We start from the raw sequence: 24957 nt of genomic DNA, 5'->3' as shown, positions 1-24957 counted from the left end.
ACTCAAGCTGAGTTGATCAGACTTTTCATATCCTTTATACAAGTGCCCTGGATTGTAAAAATAAGCAATAGAGTCCAGTCATGCTGTCTTGTTGGTTTCATTTTCTTGTCAAAAGCATGAAAAAAGAATAAATTGATTTAACAAAAAAAAAAAAAAAAGATTTCAAACATGAATGGCAGCATCCGACCCAAACTAACTCAGTTCCACCATCTCATCGGTATATCAATGTTAAAAGACAAAGGAACAAAGTACTCTTACTCCTGAAACTTTGTATCCCGGTAGTAAAGAGTGCTGTCTGGTTAGCAGAGTATTAGATCACCTAATCTAATATAATCATTTTTTAAAAAATGGAAATTATTTTCTTCCCGCGCACAAGCAAGAAAGGCAACACAGCAAGTCTAATGACATAGACAGAAAGTAGTAATAGTATACAGTATATACCACCAATAGCCTTGACCAGGATCTATTTTTGTTTGAGCCAGATCACCACCAGTGTGAATCACTACTTCATCGTTCCTCCATATGCCCTGACAATCCGTCCATTCACTTTTGAGGGATCCTACGAACAAACAACAAACAAACAAACAAACATACAGTGATCATATTATCTCATTAGTGGAGGTAATTATACATCAAATGTTTCAAACAGCTGACACTCTTTCTGTCATTTGCAGCTAAAGCACAAAGCAGAAGTTGGAAAGATATCAAAGTATTTTCCGCAGGGTGGCAGTGATGACACAAACAGTTTGGCAGTGAATGCCTTGTGTGCCTCCTGTTCTCAAGTCAGAAATGTTTACAAATCTAAAACGGGATACCAGTTTTTTTTTTTTCAACAATTGTTTCACTTTTTAACCTGGATTTTAAAAATTCTACACCTCACCAAAGAAGCCCAATGTTTCTCCCCCCCCCCCCCCCCTTCCTCCCTCCAGGGCTTGCAGGAGTATGAGGAGTGGAAGTGGTACAACAATCCCACACTGGTGGAGGTGATGGAAGAGTTCCCCTCCATCCAGATGCCTTCCACATTGCTGCTCACCCAGCTGCCTCTGCTGCAGCCTCGCTACTACTCCATCAGCTCCTCTCCAGACCTGCACCCAGGAGAGATCCACCTCACCGTGGCTGTGGTCTCCTACCGTGCCAGAGGTAAGGACCTGCTCATGTCTCTCTGACGGTTTGATGACCACCCAGCGTCGCTGCAGTTGGCGTCTGTGAAATGAAATATCTTCTTTCTGTAGGGCTTTTGAGGATATTTTTCTATTTTTATCCTGTCACATTTTGATTTCTTATTAAAACATACAAACTCATTTACAACCTTTGATTTATAATAAAATGCACTTCAGCTGCAGGATAGTACACAAAATAGTGTTTATTTTCTGTAATCCATAACATGCACCGAACTGCAAGGCACTTTATTGTGGCTCTTTCAAGGTTGCTGCAAAGCCCGGAAAAGTCAAATGACTCAGCGTCTCTGAAAAACCCTCAGATGGCTGAAAGAAAATTAATTGGAAGTTATCTTGGAAAGCCAGTCTATTTCACAGGGCAGCTGGACCACGACTGTTAATTACAGCAACTGTAGATTTAGAGACATCTCAAGAAAATTCAACACCCCTAAACTGATTCTATTTAAAGATATGAGCACAAGCACACGAGAGACTGCTGTGCTGGGTGACAGTACAGATATTAACTATACAGGTCTCCATTTCAGTGTTAATTGTCGTACATTTGTTCTACATGATATCATGAGGCTCTTATAATCCCACCTCTACAATTAGCATGCAACCATCTTGTTAAGTAGCCAGCAAACATTACCAGCTCTTGTCTCTCTTATGTGTAATATACACTTGCGCAAACATGTTATGATTGTATAAGCAACTGCTGAATTATAGTTTTTTTCTACTCAAGGGAGAGAGAGTGAGCAAGAGAGAGAGGTGGCTTTAGCCTTGGAAAATATGTTTGGGCCTCTCTTCTACACTTAGCTTGTGCACTTAAAGAGAGTGGGAGGAGGAGAGGAGGAAAAAAAAAAAGTAAAGTGCTTGCTTGGTAATCATCCCTTTCAGATGGAGAGGGACCAATACACCATGGAGTGTGTTCATCGTGGCTCAACAGGATAGAGAAGGGGGAGATGGTGCCGTGTTTTGTCCGAGGGTAAATATCACAAGGAATTTTAAACACGAACAGCATGTAAATTGTACCCCACAAGCTTTATTTTATGGTATTTTTACTTAATTTATTTTGTGTTTTTTCTATGAAGTGCTCCATCATTCCAACTTCCTAAAGACCACCAAAAACCTTGTATCCTGGTGGGTCCGGGAACAGGTATCGCCCCATTCAGGAGCTTCTGGCAACAAAGAATATATGACCTTGAACACAAAGGTTAGTATGCATTTCTTTCTCAGTGCTTGGAGATATTTATTACTCTCACTGAAAAGGGTTTGCAAAGATTTTCCACTACTACACTTGGAAAAACTTCAGACAGAATCTTCCGTTTGGAGTTCCTTTCCCATGTCCGTGTTATCAGCCAGTCGACATTCTATTATAATAGGAAGAACCCACTCTGGATTACTGATTATAATTGTTGTGGGTGGTTCCAAGCCCAGGATCCAGGGATGGTGCCCCTGCAAAATAATATGATTAATTTGCCTGTTGTGAGGCTGATTTTGATCAAACACGATGGAAGTGTATAGAATGGGCTAAAAAAAAAAAAAGAATCCGCTAAATTTGGGGGCAGTTTTACATGGCTAAAATTCTTCTTCTTTTTTTTTTTTTTTTTAATTGAGTTTGGCTGAGGTCTTTAGTCTCCAAGTCCCCGTCTGCAAGATTGCTGGTGTCATATCACCTTAGCTTTTTCACCTGTTAGCTGCACAAACCAAATCACTTGACTCACTCGGCCTGTTGCCCTCAGGGATTGAGTCGTGCCCCATGATCTTGGTGTTTGGTTGTCGGCAGTCTGAGATGGACCATATCTACAAGGAGGAGACCATCCAGGCTAAAAACAAAGAAGTGTTCAAGGAGCTCTACACTGCCTATTCCAGAGAACCAGGCAAACCAAAGGTACATACTCCTCATAACACTGGATGATGATTCAGCTTGTCACAACTCTCTTATGACTGCTGTGTGGGTTTGCAATGAAATCACAGAGCGGAGCACTAAATTAAAAGCTGCGTTTGTTATACTCTGAAATGTACACTAACACCAAGGAATGTGTTTCCATTTGCTGACTTCCCTCTGTTACATTTCAGGTTCGTTTTTTGGTGTTTTATTTATTTGTTGTTTTTCAACGGCTGACCTCGTGATTCATGTTTCACAGGACTTCTGGCGCTGTTGCAGTCAGACACATAATCTTCCCAAATGAACTCTACTTTTAGGAGAGTTGAAGCTTAATTGTGACCATTTACAAAGCTGACGTTGAGCTATAAACAAGCTGCATGACTTGAACAGTACCATAACCAGGTTGTAGGCTTTGCTCTCGTTCTATGTGTGCGCATGACATTTAATGTCCACAACAAACTCTTGTGTTCTTATTCAGCCACTTTTTAGCAATAGCTTTTGTCAAGACAAATTAATGTTTCAAAATTGGAAATGTGATATTTATTGGTGTATTTTATGCTGTAGAACATCAGACCTATTTTAGATTATAGCGAGATTATTTCCTGAAAATAAAGTAAAAATGATCAAAAAGTCCCTCATTGTTCTGTAAGATAAATAAAAAAAAAAAAACTACTCCTAAAACAGCAGTTAAATTTCATATCAATTTAAATTTGACTGTTTGGATCAGCCCATTGGTGTGTGAGCACATGTGCAGTATTTATATTTTCAACCTCTCCAGGGATAGTTGACATTAGGAGTCTCTGGCATTTTTTAGTTCCTGAACTAAGATGTTTGGGAACCCTTGCTTTATTTCTCTTCTCTTTCTCTCTTCTCTTTCTCTTCTTCACACTCATCACTGCTCCTCTGTCAGAAATATGTACAGGATGTACTGCGTGAGCAGCTGTCAGAGAGGGTCTACCAGTGCCTGAGGGAAGAGGGAGGACACATCTACGTGTGCGGGGATGTTACGATGGCTGGAGATGTTCTGAAGACTGTCCAGCAAATTATCAAGCAGCAGGGCAACATGAGCCTGGAGGATGCTGGCTTCTTCATCAGCAAGCTTAGGGTAAGAGAGGAGCGGGAGGAGAAAATCCCACCGAACACTGTTGCCATTGTTACCTGAAGAAGAGAAGGTCACTACAGTGGACTAGCTGTAACAATTGTGATGGTTTAAACCTTTGACCCCAACATGTGAAGCTGTTAGCCAGCAGCAGAAGGATGTGGTTCTTCCAGGCAGAGGATGTGTTGAGGTATCATTTACTGTGAACTTACGGTAAACTCTATTCACAGTGATCACTATTTACTGGGAGCTTTTCAGAATCGACTCTATTGGAAACGTATGCATACACATGTTGCCTCATGTAAATGTATTCATCTTTTAGTTATCTAAGTATGTGTGTAGAAGAGAAAAAAAAATTAACACAAGACAAAAGTGCAACTGTACAAAGACGAAAGAGTGGAAAGAAGAGAACGAATATGTAATCTCTCAAGAAAGACACATGCTTTGAAATCCTGTTCTTACAGAAGAAAACATTCCTAACGAGAGGCCACCTCAGACATCCGACGCCATGACATTCTCTCTCAGGCTTGTCACAGTCAGTCAGCTACCACCATCTCACTCTCGCCCTTTGTTCTCTTGCTGTTTCCAGGATGAGAATCGCTACCACGAGGACATCTTTGGTGTCACTCTGCGCACATATGAAGTCACCAACCGGCTTCGTTCCGAGTCTATCGCCTACATTGAAGAGAGCAAAAAGGACTCTGATGAGTGAGTATTTGGTGTATTTATTGTCCAGTATTTTCAACAGGAATTTAATACTCCCATGATATGAATATTACTTTGAATGTACAAGCGATAATTTAAATGTAAAAGTGCTGCACTTGATATAAAACAACAACAACATTTTTTTTTATGTTTTGAGAGAATAGATAACTTTAGTGGCTCGATGACTGGAAAAAACCTAAACGTCAACTCTGCAGCAGCGAAAATATCAAGCATATTTCATGTTCCATCAGTATTGTTGTAATAACTTTCAATTCCAGAAGGGGGAGTCAAAGGTTTCACACAGGAGCTTTAAGTCCAGTGTGGAGGTTTGATGTAAGACCAACACTGGATTTTAACACCAACCTCATTGTCATCATCAGTGAAGACACAGTGTCCTTGTGACATTTAGTCCAATACCTTTGTCACCTTAAAAGGACATCTAGCGCCAGAAAGACAGATTTCATTTTATGTCTTCCTGCTTTCATTGTTAACTTTTTTTTTGGCCTTTTTTCATCGTACACGCATTCTCTCATTCATCAGTAGTGTGCATCAGTGTGGATTTTAGGTGGTATGGTATGAGCTTCTGCTGCACACAGACACACAAGACCAGCATCATTCAGTTGCCTCATCTGCAACACAGCTGAACTGTGTGGGTTGCTTAAAGTCTATGACATGTTTCTTTTTTTTTCCTATCTTTATTCATATCTCTGCCAGAGATTCTTTCTTTGGCATTCAAAGTTGCCAGCTGGTTTGTTTTACAAAAAAAAAAAGAAAAGTTTTTGGCCTAACCCATTGATATTTATCTTGGTGAGATCATCAAAGCAAGCTCGATCACGTCAAAGCAGTTGTGTAAGTCCGACTCCAAACAGCCACCCTGTAGTTTTTGCGAAGAAAACGTGATATCAACCCTCGTTTCAGATGAAAACAGAAGGGGTTACCATAGAAACCAGTTGAGAAGGGCCTTTAAACTAACAGGATTAGAGTGAAAGCGAGTGGCACTGTTCCATTTCTGTTTTTTTTTCTGTCGTTATTTGTGCATATTCAAGATTAGACACTTCATATACCCTTGCCACGAGAGCAAAACAAGGGCCCTACATAGCCACTATGGCTCATTAAGCACCAACATAATGCATCACAGACGATGGTTCCTGTGTGGATTGTCACTTGAATTTCACATTTGGCCATCAAAGCCCCTGCTCACTGGATGAGTAATGACTGTAACATCTCTATTTCTATGTCTCTGTTGCTCTCTGTCTTTCTGTCACTCCTTCTGTCTTCTCTCCAAGGGTTTTCTGCTCATAGGTCCATGAATTGGGGCTTTCTGACAACGACAACCAGTCTGATGGACACAGCAACACTGGTTAGAAAATACTGTGCCAAGTTTTGTACTGTTAAAAAAAAAAAAAAGTTTCTTTGGTTAGGGGTTTTTTTTGTTTTTTTTTTTGTTTTTTTTTTTACCACTTTAAATGTTTCTGTTGGGCTCTGCAATTTGTCTGTAGCAAGTTGGAAATGTTCTGTTCTCTGAGAATCTGTTTTGCTTGTTAATGATACTTCCAAAAATGATAACTGATTCATTTTGATTCATAATGTGTGCACCTAGTGTAATGACCTGCCTCATTGTGAATGCATGACCAAGGCAAGAATATACTCAAGAAATATAATGTATTCTGTGTTATTGTTACAGTTAAAAGGCTTTTATTGAGGTTTTATATTTGCAAAGAAATGTGTGGCATAAATAACAATCACACTGACCTTTATGAAGCATGAAATATGTTGATTGTGGGTTTCAGGAGAATATCAAGTTTAGTGACATCAATTTGGACTGTTTTTTTTTTTTCTTTTTTTTTTTTCCCAGTGTTATTAAAGGTTGTAATTTCAGGCCAAGTTGGAAATGGAGAGATAAGAGAAATATGTACATCTGTCATGCAGACAGAAAGGTGGGTAAACAAAACAGGTTGATCTGAAGTATGATAACAGCTTATTCTGTCACAGCCTCAACAAACATATTATCTGGCTCTTCACTGGCAATCCATCCTAATGCATAAACCTCTGTGCCAGCTCTCTTTTGAGAGGCCTGTCCATTCTCTCATAACATCATAATCTTGTGTGCCTCAGCTGGTGCTCACCTGGCCTTCAGCAGCATAGGAGAATGAAGGCCAGCCACTTGATTACAGTACACTCTGGAAAATGTAGTTACTGATGTTCTGATCAAAGCAAACTGATCAGTCAGAGAGAATATCAAAAGTGTTTGTTGCGATATGAAAGCAATCAGTCTTTTCCAACTTTAAAGGAACACACCAACTTTTAGGGAAATGCATGATTTTGCCTTCATCTCCAGAGCCAGACAAGAGGAATACATACATGAATACATTAATGAGCTCAGGCTAAACAGAAAACGTCTGACTGCAAGCTAGCTAGCTTAACGTAACGAACGGTCGTGGATTGGTAGTGTAACCCATCTCTGTCAAAAGTCATCAAATAAACTTTTTCTTTTCCTAATACTAAAGCCTGCAATATTTAATTGTTAATTATGAGACATTTTGAAATAGTCAAGTAGTCCTGACCTGCTGTCCAGCCCAAACCCGTGAGCGGAGTGATTCCCCAAAGTACCTCAAAATCTCAGCCAGCAAAACTTTTGTTTATGATAAGAAGAGTGACTGCAGCTACTAATCACTGCAAGAAAGGACAAGGAGGATTGCTTCTGGATAAATCAAGGTTCTGTATGATATCTGTTTGACTTTTGGGGTTGGGGTTGAGGTAGGCTACCACTTCACACCCACTACCATTCATCGTGTGAAGCTAACTCGCGGTCAGTTGGTCTCGTCTCTTGGAGGGGAGTATTTATCCTTGAGTTTGGCTCTGGGTAGAATGACGAACAAGTAAATTTCCCTGAAAATGTTAAAATAAGCATATTAACCCAAAATATAAAATAACTCCTTTGAAAATGAAAATTCTCCAAAACAAAGTATTGTTGATAGAAGCAAAAAAATAAAAATCTGTGCCATCCAGTTCTGATCTGTCACCAACCTGTCCCTGCTGTCACCTGTGAAGCTGTTGAATTGAACTGATCAGTATTCAAACTTCTCTGCCTCTTGCCTTACATTAACTCTCTGCCTCTGCTTACATGCATTCATCCTCTCATTTGTCTCTGCATGACTGTGCAACCCCGCGGCTCACACGCCAGCCTTTCACTGTGACCTGACACATGTTCTGTAGCATCAGTGTGCGTGTGTGTCAAAGAAATCATCCCAAATGTATGTGTTCATCTCTGTGCAAGTGTGGGTGTAAATACGCATGTGCTCAGGTGTGCTCTGCATGACGGCTAAATACATTTTTAACTACTAGCCCGTCATGTGCTACCTTTCGAACATGTCAGAGTTTGAAATAGGCATAAATTTGTTGCCCTATGAGTCACACAAGCCTGCCAATTTAATACTACAGATGATGCTTTGGTGGCTAGAAATGCCCCTTGGGTTTTAATTTTTATATCGGCAGTTCAGTTCTATTGTTATGCTGCAGTGAAGTTTTATTTTATTCAGAGACAAGGGGCAATTACACTGCCACTGTGGTCATTTGCTGCTTTCCAATGAGTCAGGGTAATAATTTGAATATTCATCCAAGGGCAACATTGTTTATTGATCCCCTGATCTGCAGTAACCTGTGACCTTTTTCTTGTTTGTTCTCTTTCTTTGTCGATGATTCAGATTTATAAACAGCTCTCAGCATGATTTCATTCACACACAAACATCCGGAACAGCTGCCAAGAATATGTTTTGTATGTTTGTCGATTTTTTTTTTTTTTTCTGAGTCAACTACTTTTAATGACAGGAGAAAATGGGTAATTCCCATTGTCCCCATTGTTATTCATTCTGGATGAATGTCTCCTCATTATGATTTGTTTCAACAGCTTTAGTTTAATTGGAATGAGAGCCGTCAAGAAAAATGTCTGTGATGTAAAATGTGCAACAGGAAAACAATTGATACCAGATATAGCGTCTATATATAGCTTCTATAAATATATAAATATATATTCAAAGATAAAGTATAAAATATAAGAGTACTACTTGGATCTTTTCTAAGAATGTATTTTGATTATGTAAATGAGCACTGCTTGATTTAAAAAGAACAAAAAAACAAAAAACAAAAACCCAAAAAAAAAACACAAAAAAAACAAGGCCTATTCTATGGTGTCGCCCGTATCCTTTCGGTACGGGTGTGAAACAGCAGCATTAAATAAATGCATGGTGATCATCTGTCTTCTGTTTCTATTTAAAAAGCTCTGTCTATTTACCAGCACTGTGTCAGTCAGTGAGACTCTTGTGAGGTTGTCTTAGCCTTTTCAACGAGGCTTGGGATGGTCCAAACATTTTTGAAGGGTTATTTCTCTGTGTTTGCATTTCGCTGCTGCTATGAGGAACTTGGATCTAATCAGCCTCTGCTATGACCTTGTTGTGTAACTGGTTGAGGTTATTCCATTTTAATGCATAAGACTGCAAGGAATTTGCGATTACTTACGAATAAAGAAACATTTACAGAATACACAGCTGCCTGTATTTTTTTTTTCTTGTTTATAAAGCAAAGAAATGAGACTGGAATGGTTGACTTTTTTTTTTTTTTTTGAAGGTCAGATTTAGTTCTTGATGAAGACTTTTTCTCCCTTGAATCACAGCAAACAAAGTGTTTTCTTGCCCTCTTTTTTTTTACTACCTCTGTAAGTGCTGGTCGTCATGGCTCAAAGAGTCGCAGCGCTCTCAGTGCTGAGATGCCTCTAAAATGCCATGGCAACCTGAAAACAAAACAAACCACCAAAACATTACAGACTGTGATTGTTGATTGGCTGTCACATACAGCAGTGCAATTTGATATCAACCAAATTCTCTTTAACAAGGTTTTAGCAAGTTAGGCTGTACTGTTCGGCTTCAAAAATAGTTTACCAGCATTTTGGATACTAAAGACAAAAAAGAGAAAGTGCTACCTGCATGAAGTCAGAAAATACTGCAGTTAGTCAGCAGGGTCCACAGTAATGGATCATGGGAAGAAGTTGGCTGAGGAGACGCTGCTGCCTTCTGCGCTGGAAGACGATGACGCAGAGAAAGAGGGAGAGATGTTGCAGCTGGGGGAGGTAGGAGGTTGACTCTAAAAAAACTAAAAACTCCTCAGTGAGAGAAGTGTGAACAATCAGGTAGGCAATGGCAGACATGTAGGAAGTCCTGTGATCATATCTGAGTTTGACTCTGACGAATGTTGGGTGTATAAAAGTGGTTTGTTACATTACAGTGCGACTGCCATTAACACTAACAACTGCTAGGTATTTGCGTACTTTGTGTGACCAAAAATAACAATTAATGTTTGATATAAGCAAACCTAAAACGAGACCTAAACTAAATAGAAACAGTGCGATTCCACAGTTGTTGCATCTCCTCCGCCAGGTACGATAAAATCTTGGTCATTGTTGCTGTTTTGGAGTTGGTGCAACGCCTTGAACTGTGCACACCTCGAAGGGGATTCTTCAAATATGAAATATAGCTCTTTAAAGCAGACAGACAATCACCCACCAGGCACAATTTACAATTCACTGTGATGTTCTTGTCCCTTTCACCCACCAAGTTCAAAAAGTTGAAGGTATTTTCAACTTGTAAAAGCTCTTACGTCCAAAATCTCGCTATCTGAGCTACTCATGCACCCTGCAACTGACCTGACTGGTTTAGAGCCAATCTCAAAACAGTGATTCAAAGCGAGACTGGCTGCAGCTCGCAATATTCCAAAATGCCTGGAAAACATTCTGAAAGTGCACTTGGAGAGAATCTTTTAAACCTCCGTGCGACTGCTGCGGACAATCTGCAATTACTGTTTATACCCCTGAATTTTTCTCAGCAACTTTTTAAAACCTTTTTTGGGTTGCAGTGCATATGATCGAGCTGATCTGGGATTACTTGGTACGGTAACTAAATAACTGATCGTTTGAATTGAAAAACAATGTAGGTATTACAGGAATTACAAAAAAATAAATAAAATTTGAGAGTCACTTGTTGTTTTCTTGCTTTGTAAGTCAGTTTCTTTCACTTTGTTATGTGTTACCACCAACAGAAGACAGGTGAAGCTTTGGTGAGAATTAAGAGTCACACGCTTTATTTGGCTTCTGAAACGGGGATTTAACCACAATATCTCTTTGCACGTCTGAACATTTCCTTGCTCAGGGCTAGGAAATACAGCTTCTAATATAGAGGCTAAAGACCTGCTATTTCCTCTTTTATGGATTGATCTTCTGACCTGTGTACTCATGAATTTATTCAGCAGAGGGGACTCAGAGCTCAACCAGAAGGTGAGCTTTAATTACAGTTTTATTCAGTTAAATTACAGGGCTGGACCCTCCGTATATCCAAATCCAATCGAACAGAACTTTGGATGCGCGTTCTAGATGATGTGTAAATCCACTCACATGTCAAATATTTTACCTGAAAGCGTGACTGAGACGTGATGAATAAGCTTTGAGTTAAAGGGTGAGACAGGGAAGTTAAAATAGACTCAAGAGCAAGAGGTTAAAATGAGGTGGGAAGAAAGGAGTGGGAGGAAAGTCAAGAGGTTATGAAGACAGGAGGTTACAAGTGTTCCGAGGCAAGATAAAGTTGTCTATTCACATAAAAAATAAATAAATAAATAAACTCAGCAGACTGAAGTGTAAGTATCAGCAAATCCATGGAATTATTTCAGTTCAAACCACGGCTTTGACTAGTCAGAATGTCTTATTCTCTTGTTCTCGATCCAGCCAACAATGAGCCTGACAGAGGTTGACGTGCGTGGGCCAAAGGACCAACGCTCCAGCCCTGATAGGAACGTGCTAGACAGAGGTGAACGAGAGGGTGAAGCAGAGGAAGATGACGAAGAGGAAGCAGAGGAGTGTGTGATCTCTGATGAGGACTATGACACAGATTTGGAGCTTGGAGGTATAGCTGAACTTGGATAGAAGAAGGGAGAAAAATAAGGTGGAAAAGTAATTACATTTTATTATCAAGGGTGTGAAGTTCTCTCTTATAAAACTGAGTCAATGTCTGGCCGATGTGAGTCATACATTTAAAAATGTCCACTTAATCGTAAGTAATTAACAGTCTAAAATGTTACAGGCTCCAGAAGTGCAAGGAGTTTTCTTAAGTTTTAATTTGACCACCAGAATATGCATTAATGAGGAAAAGCCCTCTTGTCGCCTTATCTGCTAATCTTTTTTGCCTTGTGCCTTCTTCCATCTTCTCAGTCTCTAAATTATTTCAGAAAAGAAAGGAAAAGGGAAAAAAACTGAAAATAGAAACTCCTACATTCACCCGCCCACACACGTAGAGCCCTGTTCTGCATTTTAATGATTCCATCTCAATCTTTGTGTCAGGCTTCTTTTTCACCAGAGGCGAAAATCATCTGGGAATGAACTTCCCTGTCAGGGCAAAATCAGCCATGAGGGATTTTTCAATATGGCACTCAAAAGGTCCTCCGCCTCGGAAGGTGCCACATCTATCAAAGATGTATTGATAGGGAACAATCTAGCAGACACAATAGCTGGTGTCTTTATTTATCTTGCAGAAAAAGTGGAGGAATATGACCCAACGGGGCAGACAAGCTACATGAAGGCATGTGGAGAGTTACAGGTGGTACCGGCGTCTTACTTCCTGCAGCACGCGCAAGATAGCGAGTTGTCCATGATCCATCGTGGTCTTGGACCTCAGGTACTGTTATTAAAAACACGACCAGATTACAGTCTATGTATATCCTCTGTTGGATTATTTGTTTCTTCCGTATCACATCAGCGCTCCCCTGAAATTGGACGAGTAAGTTCTCGTAAAAGAACAAAAACAAATGTTTGAAATGTTTCGTGCGGAAATGTGCTCGCATTTATGCTCACATCTGTTGTTGGAGCAAAAACTCAAGCATTGTAAGAACCGCATGAATTTGTACCAAGCAAAAATATGTGATACAGTATGTATAAAACTAAACTCAAACACAGTTTTTTAAGGGCTTGCAAAACTGGTCAGAGGAGTCCTCATAATTTTGAATTGATCCACTGACCCCTTTTTATGAATGCATCGGTTCACTTGTGCAGCACTGAATCCACTGCATAGAAGTTGATTTAATCCCAAAGTTAATAAATTAAATAACTCCTCATTTACTATTAGCAAGTCTCAATCGGCAATCTCATCTAAGCAGGAAAGATTTATGGGAGATGCGGTTGCCTAACTCCTCACAATAAGACCACATATCCATATTTGTCAGTGGAGGTCAAACATATATGTCCCTTTTTTCTCAACTGGCAATTTCTGCCAATTCCTGCATTTTTACGCCAGAAAAAAAGGCAGATTGAATTTGATTTGCAAAATGAAGCATTTTTGATTGCAGCATAAAAAATCTTCAAAGGACTTGTAACAATTAATGCAATTTCAGATGAGCTCATGCCTTTGTTTAATAAATGAGTCATTAAAAAGTCATATTCCCCTCATGGAGAACTGCAGAGATCATGAGAAAGGCTGAGTAGATCGCTGTTTTCTCTCGAAGAAAATACATCATACATTTACATATTCAAACTATAAAGGACTTTATAATGGAGTTATTTTTCTATTGTGTACGAAGATTTTTCTCTGAAAGAGCACATGAATTAGCTTTAATTACTTGCTCCCGTTGAGGTTTTGACTCAATGTCATTATCAGGTCTACATAATATTGACATTGTCTCACGTGTTTTAGGCAGGTTATTGATTGAAGTGTCAGTTTTATGTAGTTAATCAAGTTCCTATGTCCTTTTTTACCCATAAACATTGTAACTTAATTTTGAGGACAGCCTGGGGGCTTACTGACATTCCTACAGGCATCAACTTGATCATGGCATAATACATTCAAGTTGCAAAAGCCAATCTCTTTCCTAAGAAGCCATTTCTAGAGGTTCTGCCTTCTCTGTCATCCCTTAAATCTGACTTGCACTTGTCAGTCACAGAGCAGAAATGGAAGCATTTGAAAGATTACAGATATTTCATGTCCTGCAGATTGAAAGGCTCCATGTTTCTTACAAAGCATTACTTTCTTACACGTGCATTTAGACACAGTAACAACCAATGATGAGCTGTTGCTGTTCTCCTTTTTCTAAAGATCATGTTAACATAAGGTTTCAGCCACTCAACTTTCTCATTAGCTGTGCTAGAAAGTATCATTTTCATGTTCTGCGAGCTTCATTTCTGACCCACGCCTACACACGGCTCCCTTCTGCTTCATTTGTTTCACACAGGTTTAATATTCTCTCTCTCTCTCTCTCTTTCTCTCTCTCTTTCTTTCTGCCCACCTGCATCACCACATCTACACTTTTAACTGGAACACAGATAAGAAAACACTGCATTGAACAAACAGAAGAATTTCACTTTAATAGAAGGAGGGTCGCTTGTGTGTTTGCAGGGCACCAAAGCACTGGCGGTTCCCCTGGTAACCAACACTTCAATACTCAGGCTGAATCTGCGAGATAATTGGATGGAAGGAATGGGCGGAGCTGCCATAGCCCAGATGCTAAAAGAAAATTGTTACATTACAGGTGATCTTACTGGGTACTGATGCATGCACACATTCTCTCCTCATTTCTCCTCACCAGCTCTCACCTTTGTCTGACACAAGCGCCACTGTACTCCCACTTCCACGCCGCTCTCTACAAAATTATACATCGCAGAACAGCATTTAACATCTGTGTTAAGTATTTGTTAAATGTCAGACAGATTTACAGTTCAGGGACCTTTGAATAATTATGAAGAAGGACTCATAAGTTATATCCCCCTCTTTGGACAGACACACTCATGGTTATGAATCAAATTCCATTGTAAATCCATTTTCATGAAAAGATGCTATCGACCCTCCCTTTGTGTTATTATAAGTGAATGAACAGCCAACCCTGAGTACATCACAGTCGTTTTCAAAAAACTTAACAACATGGAAATCAATTCACTTAAATTAAAATACTGTTAACAAAAAGTATAACCTGAAAAAAAAGTTCATTCACAAGTCAAAAAAATCCTGCACACATGGTCAGTCTTATAGTAGGACATCTTCTATTGGTGTGTACCTCAACACAAAAAAAAAAGCAAGGCGCAAGAGTTCTCTCAACAATATTCATTATCTCTCCGGGCCAAAGAGGTACACTTTCCTCAGCCTATTCACAGTATCAGTCTTATTCAAACAGTTTGTGCTTCCTACAATGACTGTCCGAGGCTTTCAAAAAGTAATTAATTTTTTTTTTTTTTATCTTGACAGCAACTTCATGATGATATCTTATATTCAACAAATCACTTGTCATGCTAACTACTGGCTTTCTAGTCATCAACAAAAACATCAGTCTGTGGTTGTAGCATCAGCTGCAGCAATTTTTTTTTTTTTGGGATCCGAGGTTCTCGTCATGATTTACAGTGTCTAGTTGGACCTTCCTACTTCTGTTTTATTTGTTACAATTCCACTGACTGGGCTCATTGTCGTGATAAGATAGTTACATTACCAATGTGGATCACATCAGTTGTTTCTCCCTATTAAGGCATGATTTAATAGTCGTCTGCCAGTGGGTGGCGCCTTTTCATAATATTGTAATATACAGTATGAAATTTGGTATTCCTTTTTCTTATAGTAAACGTAGTGTTCATCACTATATTAATTATAAGGGAGCTAAAGACCTGATGAAAGTGTAATTATAATACATACTAACACTTTTAAATACTATGGGTTTGTGCTTTCTGTGTCCCACACAGGCTGTGAGGGAACTAATATTCCATCCATCCATTTTCTATACCGCTTATCTGTTAAGGGGGCTGGAGCCTATACCAATTGACCTCGGGCGAGAGGCAGGGTACACTGGATGGGTGGCCAGTCCATTTCAGGGCCATCAGGAGTAATTAGGGGCTCAGTACCTTGTTCAAGGACACTTCTTCAGGGTCATCGGGGGGAGTGAGGATCAAACCAGGGACTCTTTGGTTGCTAGACGGCCCGCTACCTCTGAGCCATGCCGCCCTTGGAACTAATTTTCACTAGTATATTGTTATCTGTTTGCTTATTGCGGAATGTCACCCTCCAGTGTCAGGAACCATCTCAAGCAGCAGGGACGGGTCAACACTTTTGGATCAGGTGCCGACACACAGGCACAAACACTGTGTGTGGTTTAATCCTGTTTTGGTTTTTAATAATGACTGTTTTCATGATCTGTATTGATTTATTTTTTCTATAATCTGTTGTGCGTAGTGAAATTACCTCCACGGGATAAAAATTAGCCTACTGGCTAACTCCTTATTTTGTATTCCATCCATCCATCCATCGTCGTCCTCCGTTTATTCCTTACTAGTAAGGGTCACGGGGGGGCTAAAGCCTATCCCAGCATCTACGGGCGAGAGGCGGGGTTCACCCTGGACAGGTCACCAGTCCATCACAGGGCCAACATAGAGACAGACAACCATTCACACTCACAGTCACACCTACGGTCAGTTTAGAGTATCAATCAGCCTCGTCCCCTCTTGATGTCTTTGGACTGTGGGAGGAAGCTGGAGTACCAGAGAGAACCCACGCAGACACGGGGAGAACATGCAGAATCCACACAGAGAGATCCCGCGCCCAAGCCGGGACTCGAACCCGGAACCTTCTTGCTGTGAGGCCACAGTGCTGACCACTGCACCACCGTGCAGCCCCTTATTGTGTATTGTCCCTTTTAAATAAATATGTAAGACTGCAGACTAGGGTGCATTGGACATTTCTTCTTTTAACTTCTGTGTTCCTACCAAGGAGCAGTTCCATCATTCCAGCATTCTGGACCTTTTCCTCTATTTTTGAGTTTTTTTCTTGGATTGTGTTTATAATAGACAGTACATCTTCTTCTCCCAATAAGTATTGCATTTTCTCTCAGCCTACTTTTTTAAAGGGCACAGTCATTGACCCACAGTATATTTCTTTCTTTGTTTTCATCCCAGAAGTGAACCTCTCAGACAACAGGATTGGGGATGACGGTGCCAAAGCCATGGCAGGAATACTGAAGGAGAACAGCTCCCTAGTCAGCCTCAACCTGTCAGGAAATCATTTCACAGACGGGGCTGCTGAATGCCTTGGTGCGGCTCTCATTACCAACACCAAGCTACGGTGCCTTGACCTGAGTTACAACGCCCTGGGAGAGCGTGCAGGTAGCATAGCAATTAGCACTTAGCAAAGGTCTTACATTTTCTGCCAGGCCTTTGCCTCTCAATGAATGAACAGTGGCTCCCAAGCCATGCCTCCCATTTTCATTTAGTTGATATTAAAGGTTTACATTGATAAATGGGTTGATGTAGCCTTGTATTTTTAAGACCTTGTCATGTCCCAGCAGCATTTTACGCAACACTAAACCTGAGGCTTAGGGGGAAGAAAATAAAACTAAACAGGCAAAGATTTTGGAATGATTCCGAAAAAAATGTAACACCACACGAACCTGATGCTTTCGATTTGGCAGTTTGTTCTCTGCACTTACATTTAATGTTGATTTTCATAAAATCAGGAGCTGAGGATTCAGTCAAATTCTATTGTTTACTCTAAGTGGGCAAAAATATGTGGGAAGTCTTGCCCAAACTAAGGCTGTCCCTCTTATAGGGAGGGACATTTCTTGTCCACATTTTTCCATAAGAAAATTTGGAACCCCTCTTCAGCAGTTTACGCCCATTCAGCCGCAAACAGTAAAAGACTTGCCACTGATATTTGATGATTAAAAACGAAACAGATAATAGACTGAATTCCAATTCATCCCGAAGGTCAGACCTCCTCCGTACAGGCCAGCTCCAGATGAGCTCACCTTTTTCAAAATTTTGAAACATAGGGTGCCCAGGCTGCCTTAAGTGAAGTTAAGGGAAATAAGGAAACAGGGAGAAAACAAACAATAATCTTAATACATTTTTTGTGTTCTGTGATCCACAGAGGCTGACAGTTAATTAGCTTAGCACGATAAATGGTAGTGGATGGTAAGTGTTAGCATACCTTTGTCAAAAGCCATCAAAGAGATAAGGTTCGGAATCTTAGTTTGTCCAGAAGTAATCACAAAGATGGCCATAATTTATAATAACAGTCGCTCTTTAAGCCGTTAAACAATATTTGTTCACTGAGGTTAAAGTAGGGCTTCTGCAGTGACATCGCTGTGCCTGATCAGGAAAGCAGTTCAAGTTACATCTGAATCCAAATTTACAATGTGTCATAATTTTGATAATCATTCCATTCTGTTAATATAACAAGGATTGTGCATGAATGTCATGCACAATCCTTGTTATATTAACACAGATGAAGACTGTTCTGGAATTAAGGGTAGCTGATGACTTTTGGTGGTGCTAACACTTCCCACCCACCAGCATTCATTGAGCTAAGCCACTCTAATGCACACACAGAAGAGTGAAGCGCACTTGTCTTCTTATCTGGCTCAGGGGAGGATGGAAAATAGGCATAGCTCCCAAATGTAAATGTAAAAGAATTAAATTATGATACATTTTTTAAAAAATCCCACTTAAGATGTATTATTGATGTCTTTAGTATATTTTCACTCATCTCCAGCCAACTGTGACATCAAAACATGGCCAGCATAATTGCTGTTGAACTTGGATGTTTCACTAAGCCATAGTTCATACAGCAGCAGATGCAAACTATTCAAGGTGACTGGTCAAACAACCAAAAATATTATATCTGAGATTAGAGTCACATGTTAACTGGATTTAATCTCATTATAAATGTTATTTATATATAGTCATTTCAAGTCAAGTTGAATTTCAATTCCAATTTCCCATCTTGTTTCATGTTTGATTATTATTATTATTATTATTATTATTATTATTATTATTATTATTATTATTATTATAACTAGAGGGCTACAAGCAGTGATAAACTGGCCCTTGCTCTTGCACACGTAAGGGTGTATGGCAGTTTCATAAATCGACACTATCATGAAACTATAACCAAAGATTACACTTCCCTGAGCTATGGGTCTGTTGAACGATTGACAAAGAAATAAAATGACATGAATATACTTCCTGGAGTAGAGTTATTGTTCTGGATCATAGCATGAATAAATGTTGAAAGTAGTTAAATTATGAACAAATATTCAACAGAAACCTTGTGATTGCAATGCTCTATGCAACATTCACATATGAGCAGCCAGACTTTGAGCTATTAACCTTGCGTTCAGGTTCTTGATTCCTCTACATTTTTTTGGATTATTGCTGTTGAAGTTTTATTATTGTGGTGTTATTGTATGACTCAGTCGCCTCCTGAATTTCGTGAACTTTGGTGAAACGCTTGGCTCGTTAGAATTTAAATTTCTAGGAGGCACAGACACTCAAATCTAGACCTCCTATGAAAAACCTGTAAGAGTGAACAATGCAGATATTTTGACCGTCATGATTAATATGAAAAGTATCCGAAACATATATGACATCTATTATTAGATTTTTTTTTTTTTTTGGATAACCCACAAAATTCATTCCAATTAAACCGCAACAGCTTGCTTTAATGTTGCAGCCTCATTTCTAAGCAGTCAAAGGACAGCAGCCAGCAGCAGACTGTGGCATTCAAAGGTCAGGAACATGCGCCTTCATTAAAACCTCTTTCAATTATCATGTGGATGAGCTTTATGACAGGCAACTTGTCGAAGAACTGTAGACAGATTTGCACTGAGCATGTGATGAAGGTAATGAAAAATAAATCTGTGGAAAAGGAGACACCACCATGTCTTATTGGCATGATTCATCCCCATATATTCAATTTCGTTTTCTCCGCTCCTGAAATATCAAAAGGACATCCTCACTCATTTTGAGTGCCCTCTTCTATATGGTCCCTTAGAAAAAATGCACAAATCCACTACTGACATTCATACAATGGCGTTATTGCTTTTTCAGCACAGCAAGTTCATCTTTTATGTTATTTTATTGTATTTTAAAATTATGATCCACTGAGTGCCGTGTACTTTGTGATTCACATGATAAAGTAAATGAGAAGGATCTCTGCCTCTGGAATCATCAGTAGTCCTTCAGGGCCACGAAACAACAAAAACACTTCTTGTGGAACCTTTTTTAGATTCAATTGATTCATTTAAGCGATGGATTCTAATAAGTGACATAAATTGCAAGATATCTACATAAGGTTTTAACATTCACCATTTGATAATATGATAATTATGTAGGATTAATGCTCTTGGCACGTAGGTAATTGCTGATGACTGTTATCCCTTACTTTGACAGACTAACTTGATATTTTCTTATTGTTCCCATCCTAAGGGCAAACTCTGGGAGATGCTTTGTCGGAAAATACAGGGTTGAGGTCATTAAATTTGGCCTGGAACTGCATCCGAGGGAGAGGAGCTGTGATGCTGGTCAATGGCCTCGGGGTAATATTACACCTGAAAATCAATATTTGGACACTATTAGTTATCATCTCACGCAACACAGGCCACAGGCAACGAAGTGAATGGTTGGACCAGGACAGCTCTAGGTATCATGATACACCCGAACGTGTACAACAGTTGAAAATGCTAATGTCTAAAATGATGGCATTAGTGAGCTGGTCTAACAGCAACCCTTTCTCAGTTAAGGTTAATATTCAGCTGCAGGGATTTGCTTCCATTTAGCAATAAAAGGTTGGACAGTGATGGTGGGTGATAAGGCTCGGTTCACACAACAGTTCATCTCAAAGGTCGTGAGTAGACTCGATGCTGCAGAGAGACCAGTCTGTTTTTTTTTCCCACCAAAGTTGGAAAAAAAATTTTTGTATTTATTCCCTCTAACATTTTATTTGATGCATCAGATTTTGCTTCAGTTAATTCAGTACATGTACATGTTAAAACAGTACATGTACAAATATGATAACACAAGTATACAACAGACAATGAGGGGTGTGAAGTGAGTGACGTACATATGTTTAGTGTAATAGTGGATACAAATTAAGATTACTTTTTTTCTACGTGATCAGATCATATCAGATAATGGCTAAATAGTCATTAATTTACATGTTACCTAAAACTGAACGATGCATGGTGACCCGTACAGGTCCTCATCAGGGTCATTGTGATAGGAAGTTTACACACCTGTCATGTGCGTGTCTGTCCTTGTGCAGTCTTATGGGTTAAAAATGCAGAGGTTGTCGAAGGTAAGGGGGGGGGGGTGGAAAAGATAAAGAAGAAGCAGATGAGGAAGAAGAAAAGAAAAATGTGAAAAAATAAAAGAAAGTAAATGACAATAAGGGAAAAAATAATTTGTTGGTTACATGCTTTGTTATTTTGTCCAGAAAAATATCACTTATGACTATAATCTTCCATTGGGCTCGAACTATTTTCAGGATCCAAGATCCACACCTCACCTTCATAAGCTGAATTAATTGTTCCTTATGATAAGGCCTATCTTTCTACCAAAGTTCATCTCAATCTGTCCATTATTTTAATTGAGAACCCGCCCCCCTAACAAACAAACAAACAAACTAACAAACAAACAAACAGACAGACAGACATTGATTGAGGATCACATTTGTTCCTTTGTGGAGGTCATGATGTCCTTGCAGCTGCTTGCCGATGCATTATAGTTCATGATATCCATTTTATGGAACTGCTTGTGGATACACAATATGGGACCTAATCTTCATAGAATTGTCTTTAAGCTTAAATACGTCTCTTTCGTCTCCATCTTTTGGCAATGAGAGCTGATGGAAACAACTGTCGACAACGTCATAGCTCCGCTGTACAGTAGCTTACTCCAGTGTGACTGTTGAACCTGTGAAAAGGCAGACTTAAAGTGTTGTGCGTTATACGATCTCTACAAAATTCCATTCATTTTGAGAGTCTTGAAGAGCCGTACTTATTCAATGATTTGTCAATCTGTTCTAAAGTGCGAAGTGGAAGTAGCTATTCAGAATATGATCCAGTTACTGAAGCAGGCTGATAATTCTGATGAAAGAGGCTTCACTCCTGGTTTCATCCTCTTGGTCTGGTTGTCATAAAGACTGCCACAGCAGCACTTCTTTCTCTGCATATCTTCAAAGATGGTCAACGTGATCCTGAACAGTCAATTACAGTGTCATTCTTATACTGATTTAGCTTCAGAGAGGCTTATTAGATCTACATCACATTCTCTCTTTAGATCCAGGCACCTCTTTTGAAATTGTTGTCTTGTTATCTTGTTTTGTGGGATTCATTTATTTTCTGTCTTTCCCAGGGAAACATCTTCCTCAGAACTATGGATCTGTCAGATAACGGCTTAGGTAAAGAAGGAGCCGTTGCTTTAGGACGGGCTCTTAAAGAAAACAACATTCTGGAGGAGTTGAATGTGAGGTATGTCAAGTTGTCTTGGTATCTGATCATCAGATTAGATGAAAGTTGAGTACAGACAGTTAAAAAGGTCAGACTTCACTTTAGATCTTTAAATTATGAACTAGAAATAAGAGTGACACTGCATCTTTCCTTCTTTGGAAACCTTGTGAGGAAATATCATGAGAAAACATCCCTTATGATGACTAGAGAGCTAAAATTGCTCTGGCAGAATTATAGCTTTGCTATCAATCTTGCACAGTGGTCACTTTCTTCTTAAAGGGAGGCTCCAGTTGGTATTAAAGCTCAAGTTTCATCTGCCTCATGTTCAAGCAAAACCAAGTCTGCTTCACAAATTTTCAAACATTTTATTTTTCATGGATGAAAAATACAATTCAAAAATAACACATTAATGATTGCCTCCCTCGCAGACTGTTTTTTTTCCTCTTTTTTTGCCACAGTAACAACCGAATACCCCCTGAAGGAGCCATCCACCTTGCCATGGGCCTAAAAGTAAACAAGACAATCAAATCCCTGAATGTAAGCTGCTGAAAACAGATTGGGTTCCAACTTTAAAAGCAACGGGGGGCATCAGCGAATAATACGGGAGGAATAAATGAAACACCTTACTTTGTTTTAATGTCAGCTCCCAAGCATAGCTGTCTGTGACTCTCATCTGAGAGATAAAAACAATGAATGGAAGAAAAGTTGACAAAAAAAATTAACCAGAGCATTTGGTACTGATTGCATTTATACATAATTTATGGATTACAATGGGTAAATCAAGTGATGTATTTATAAATTTAAGTGCGTAATCTATATGCATCAATGCTGACAGATTCATTCTCACTTGTCCGTTTGTTTATCACAGCGTTAACTTGCCAAAAGTCTTTTCCGTGTATAAACCCCTGGGGCTGGTTTCAGAAAAACTTCTTAAAGCTATAGAGCATCATATTTTCATCTAAATGGATGTCCTTCATGGACAAGCCTTTGCTAAATGAGTTCACGCATTGCTAATGAAATCTCCTTTACATTTCAAAATATATGAAGTTTTTGTATGTTATAACATTCCTGCAATGCCAAGAGGATGCAGTACTGCACTTGCCACCGCCATTTAACACTCTGATAACTTAAATATGAATACATAATTCCTATCCATCCATCCATCCATTTTCTACCCGCTTATCCTGTTAAGCGGGGGGCTGGAACCTATCCCAGCAGCCTTTGGCAATTGGTGGGTTTCACCCTGGACAGGTCACCAGTCCATCGCAGGGCCAACACATAGAGACAGACAACCATTCACACTCACAGCCACACCTACGGTCAATTTAGAATATCAATCAGCCTCGTCCCCTCTTGATGTCTTTGGACTGTGGGAGGAAGCTGGAGTACCAGAGAGAACCCACACAGGAACAGGGAGAACATGGAGACTCACACAGAAAGATCCCGTGGACTTGAACCCGGAACCTTCTTGCTGTGAGGTGACAGGGCTAACCACTGCTCCACCATGCAATATAAACATTACCACCTTAACTACCAAATTGGTAGTTATATTGGTAATGTTAATTTAAAGAAAAATGTTATTTATCTTAATTACTCATTTTATTTGAGTGCTTTGTGTCAGTTTGTTCTTTGTTGTTGTCATATGGTATATGAATAGAAAACTGAAACCTTACCAGCACAACTTTTACAATTACATCACAAATACAATTATATATTCAATGATCTTTTTTTTTGTGTGTGCACCAATTATTTAAAAAAACACCAGTTTTACAGTTGTAAAAGCATCGACACATTATTTTATCAAATGCATCCAAACACAAAGTAAGAAAACTCTAATCCTACATTTCTAATTTCCCAGATGGGTAGGAACCCCATCCAGAGCGCCGGGTGTTATGGGATCCTTCAGTCTGTACAGGAAAACCCAGATTCGGCCATGGAAAAATTAGACTTTTCCGTAAGTAATCAGTGCTCTACCTTTGTGAGAAGAACATCCCAAGGCTCCTCTTTGCAACTTATTTACTCGCTTCTCTGTGTATCTCTCTCTACAGGACATCGCAGTGACCCAGGATTTTGAGGAATTGTACACGATAGTGAAAGAAATATTTCCTGTGCTTACAGTCAATCACGGGGGCAGAGTTGGTACATTCAGAAAAGCAAAGGCTTGAAAAGTGTCATCGTTGTATTTCTATGACAGAAATCATGGAATAAGTCTTGTCAAAACAACAGCAGATGACCCAAAAGCACGGGGGTCATTTCTTTGATATGTCTTTGCAAAAGTGGGACATTTGGATTTAGACAAACTGCATAATCAATATCCAATTACTTAAAAATAAAGACAGAATTCAATAGAGCTTTGAAAAGTTTCTGGTATTTGTTGGCAGAGAATATAGTGTTGTTTTCGATCACTGGACACAGGCATACAATACAGGTATTATTGAGTACGTTTCTGTTTGAGGTGTGATCTGATTTGATGTTATATAATGTCAGTGGGTAGAATGATGGCGAGGATCAGAGAGCACCACATCGTGTATGAAAAGAAGTGAAAGTGGGTTGCACAAAAAGCATTTAAGTACTGCATGACTAGTCTAATAGAGAAACCAGCGGTAAAAGAAGAGTCTGCTATTAGATAAGAGATGTGTTTACTGCAGCAGGACAACACAGTAAAACACAGTATGTTTCAAATGGTGCACCCCCAAAATATCGTTTTATAGATTTTAATTAGTTATAATTATGTTTCGGTCTCAACACGAATTGATTGATTGTTTGGTTGAGTAAAATTCTGAAACGTGAGACGTGTAGCCATAATTGTTTATTATTTTTCT

General features: G+C 39.3%; 2 protein-coding genes across 3 annotated transcripts in view; both read left to right on the top strand.

Annotated features, from left to right (window-relative positions):
• Positions 1-4856, top strand: part of nos1 (nitric oxide synthase 1 (neuronal)) — a 39149-nt gene extending 34293 nt beyond the window's left edge. Inside the window, exons 23-28 of the mRNA XM_086206814.1 lie at positions 930-1140; positions 2055-2142; positions 2249-2370; positions 2900-3048; positions 3956-4150; positions 4734-4856. Of these exons, the coding sequence (XP_086062940.1) occupies positions 930-1140; positions 2055-2142; positions 2249-2370; positions 2900-3048; positions 3956-4150; positions 4734-4856 (888 nt within the window). The remainder of the gene's footprint in view (positions 1-929; positions 1141-2054; positions 2143-2248; positions 2371-2899; positions 3049-3955; positions 4151-4733) is intronic.
• Positions 4857-9449: 4593 nt separating this feature from the next.
• Positions 9450-24466, top strand: lrrc74b (leucine rich repeat containing 74B). Of its 2 annotated transcripts, XM_086206812.1 has the most exons (10): positions 9451-9971; positions 11616-11793; positions 12419-12561; positions 14272-14404; positions 16806-17012; positions 20115-20224; positions 22041-22156; positions 22594-22672; positions 23994-24089; positions 24184-24466. In XM_086206812.1, exons 1-10 carry the CDS (start codon positions 9873-9875, stop codon positions 24298-24300), a joined length of 1278 nt encoding a protein of 425 aa, XP_086062938.1. In that variant the 5' UTR covers positions 9451-9872; the 3' UTR covers positions 24301-24466. The 2 variants fall into 2 exon arrangements, with proteins under 2 accessions (XP_086062939.1, XP_086062938.1); XM_086206813.1 differs by lacking the exons at positions 12419-12561; positions 14272-14404 and having other exon boundaries at positions 9450-9971.
• The last annotated feature ends 491 nt before the right edge of the window (positions 24467-24957 follow it).

Source organism: Aulostomus chinensis, chromosome 6 (genome assembly GCF_037954235.1).
Source record: "Aulostomus chinensis isolate RoL2024-O1b breed Wild chromosome 6, RoL_Achi_v1.0, whole genome shotgun sequence".
Taxonomy (NCBI): domain Eukaryota; kingdom Metazoa; phylum Chordata; class Actinopteri; order Syngnathiformes; family Aulostomidae; genus Aulostomus; species Aulostomus chinensis.
Note: the sequence above shows the minus strand (reverse complement) of the source record. Positions and strands in the feature narration are given on the sequence as shown.

Bases quoted from the DNA above. Each gene is read 5' to 3' on its own strand.
- lrrc74b (XM_086206812.1), top strand. From the start codon at position 9,873: ATGGATCATGGGAAGAAGTTGGCTGAGGAGACGCTGCTGCCTTCTGCG. The intron at 20,225-22,040 runs GTAATATTACAC...TGTCTTTCCCAG, and splicing joins TGCTGGTCAATGGCCTCGGG to GGAAACATCTTCCTCAGAAC. The intron at 22,157-22,593 runs GTATGTCAAGTT...TTTTTGCCACAG, and splicing joins CTGGAGGAGTTGAATGTGAG to TAACAACCGAATACCCCCTG.